General features: G+C 36.2%; 1 protein-coding gene across 3 annotated transcripts in view; it reads left to right on the top strand.

The window, feature by feature from the left end:
* Window positions 1-1,729, top strand: part of LOC106941194 (thrombospondin type-1 domain-containing protein 7A-like) — a 41,998-nt gene extending 40,269 nt beyond the window's left edge. For 2 of the 3 annotated variants that reach the window (XM_015024136.1, XM_015024137.1), the window contains one exon: window positions 1,167-1,729. In XM_015024136.1, coding sequence (XP_014879622.1) covers window positions 1,167-1,550 — 384 coding nt within the window. In that variant the 3' untranslated portion in view covers window positions 1,551-1,729. The remainder of the gene's footprint in view (window positions 1-1,166) is intronic. The other variant, XM_015024138.1, reaches the window with a different exon arrangement.
* Window positions 1,730-1,780: the final 51 nt, after the last annotated feature.

The following is a 1,780-nucleotide window of genomic DNA, read 5'->3' on the forward strand; positions in this document are numbered from 1 at the left end:
TCTTCATTTGAATTGTGGTTTATACTGAGCAGTATTGTTAGTGACTGGATCTCATTATCAAGACAATGAACCAAACAGTTCCAATAACTTGAAATGTACCAGAAGTACAAATATATTGTCAACTGGAAAAAAATAATAAAAACAAACAAAAAACATACTTTCACAGCCAAGTTTGACAGAACATCTAGTGACAGGTAACAGAAAACCAATAGATTAGAACCAATCAATAGAATTTTGAGATAATAGTGCATCCCTTTTGTACTTGGAGGCTGGAATATCAAAGTTACAGTTTGGAACTAAAAATGACTTGAATGTTCTGATTTATGGAACTCAGAGGTTTCACGCCAAATCTATGACCTCACAGTAGCGGTCACATTAGTGTTTGCATTCAGAAAAAGTCAGTAGAAAATTCAGGAATAAAGATCATATATGGTCATGTACATTATGATTATTAAATATTCTTCATCAATGTTTAAAAGACTGAAAAACTACATTATTGGTTTGTATTATTAATGGTAGTTACAGCTATAAGCCCACAGAGCCCTGGCATATTTGGATTTAATGTAATATTTTAATTTAACTAACTTCTCATAATGTTTTCAACCAGACTCCTGACTTGATGGAGAATTAGTGAAATGAGCTAAGGAATAATTCCATAATTTCCTTCAATCTTAAAGAATTGGAACTCTTTACCAAAGATAAATTTCATAATACTAGTGGAAACATGTAAAATCCAGCTCAGCAGTTAGAAGAAGGCTTTGATTGCTGCAATGCTAATAGATTTCTCACTGATTATTAAGAAAGGTAAGTGTAGTAAACATTAACAGTTTTTCAGTTTTTTAAAATAATGTTCATAAAAAGCTACATTGATTTTTTTTAAAGTGATTGTTTGAGCTATGACTTTCTGATTTCCATGTAAGCTTTGGTTAAATTAAAATATTTCTGAATCTTTATCTGTTATGAATAATGGGGCCGAACTGTAGACTGTAAATGCTGTCAAACATCAAGCAATTGACCTCAACTGAAAAGGACATGAGCGTTTTAGGATTATTAATGTTTTGGAGGGGTTTTTTGTGTTTACAGCTGATTCTTTCAGCTCCCTTGTGACTGTAGATGCTCAATAAAGCATTGTTTTGTTGCAAAATCTTAGCTGCTTGCTGTTTTAGGCAGGTGTATGTGGCTGTGAAGAGGGCTACACTGAAGTGATGACATCTGACGGTGTGTTGGATCAGTGTACTGTCATCCCAGTGCTGGAGATCCCAACTGCAAGTGACAACAAAGCTGACGTGAAGACCATCCGAGCCTACAACCCCATCCAACCTGCAGCCAGTGCGCCAGGCAGAGCAGGGAGAACCTGGTTCCTGCAGCCCTTTGGTCCAGGTAACACACTGTGGAGGCTGGTTCTCTCCCTGGTTCTCTACCTCAGGTACATTTCCATGCAACTATTTCAACATGTTTCTGTTACCTGGGTTGAAGTGAAGAAACTTGTCTGCATCATGAAGATCAGCAGGTTGGTGTATAGCATGCAGCAAACAGACCAACGACTTTAAAGGAACAAATGGAAAATATGTCTTCAGGCATTAATTTTAGTTGTGTATGTGACGTGTGGTCATTTGTTCATTTGTTTATTTATGTGGGTTTTCCTGATGAAACAGTTTCCTATCTCTATTACAATACTTTGAAATATTTTGTGCTGACTTATAATCACAAGACTTAGGGTGCGTTCACACTACAGCCTGAAGTGACTTAATTCCGATTTTTTTGACGTAATGCAACCTGT

This window comes from Poecilia latipinna, unplaced genomic scaffold, assembly GCF_001443285.1.
Source record: "Poecilia latipinna isolate Pla-1442-1.1 unplaced genomic scaffold, P_latipinna-1.0 Scaffold3541, whole genome shotgun sequence".
Taxonomy (NCBI): Eukaryota; Metazoa; Chordata; class Actinopteri; order Cyprinodontiformes; family Poeciliidae; genus Poecilia; species Poecilia latipinna.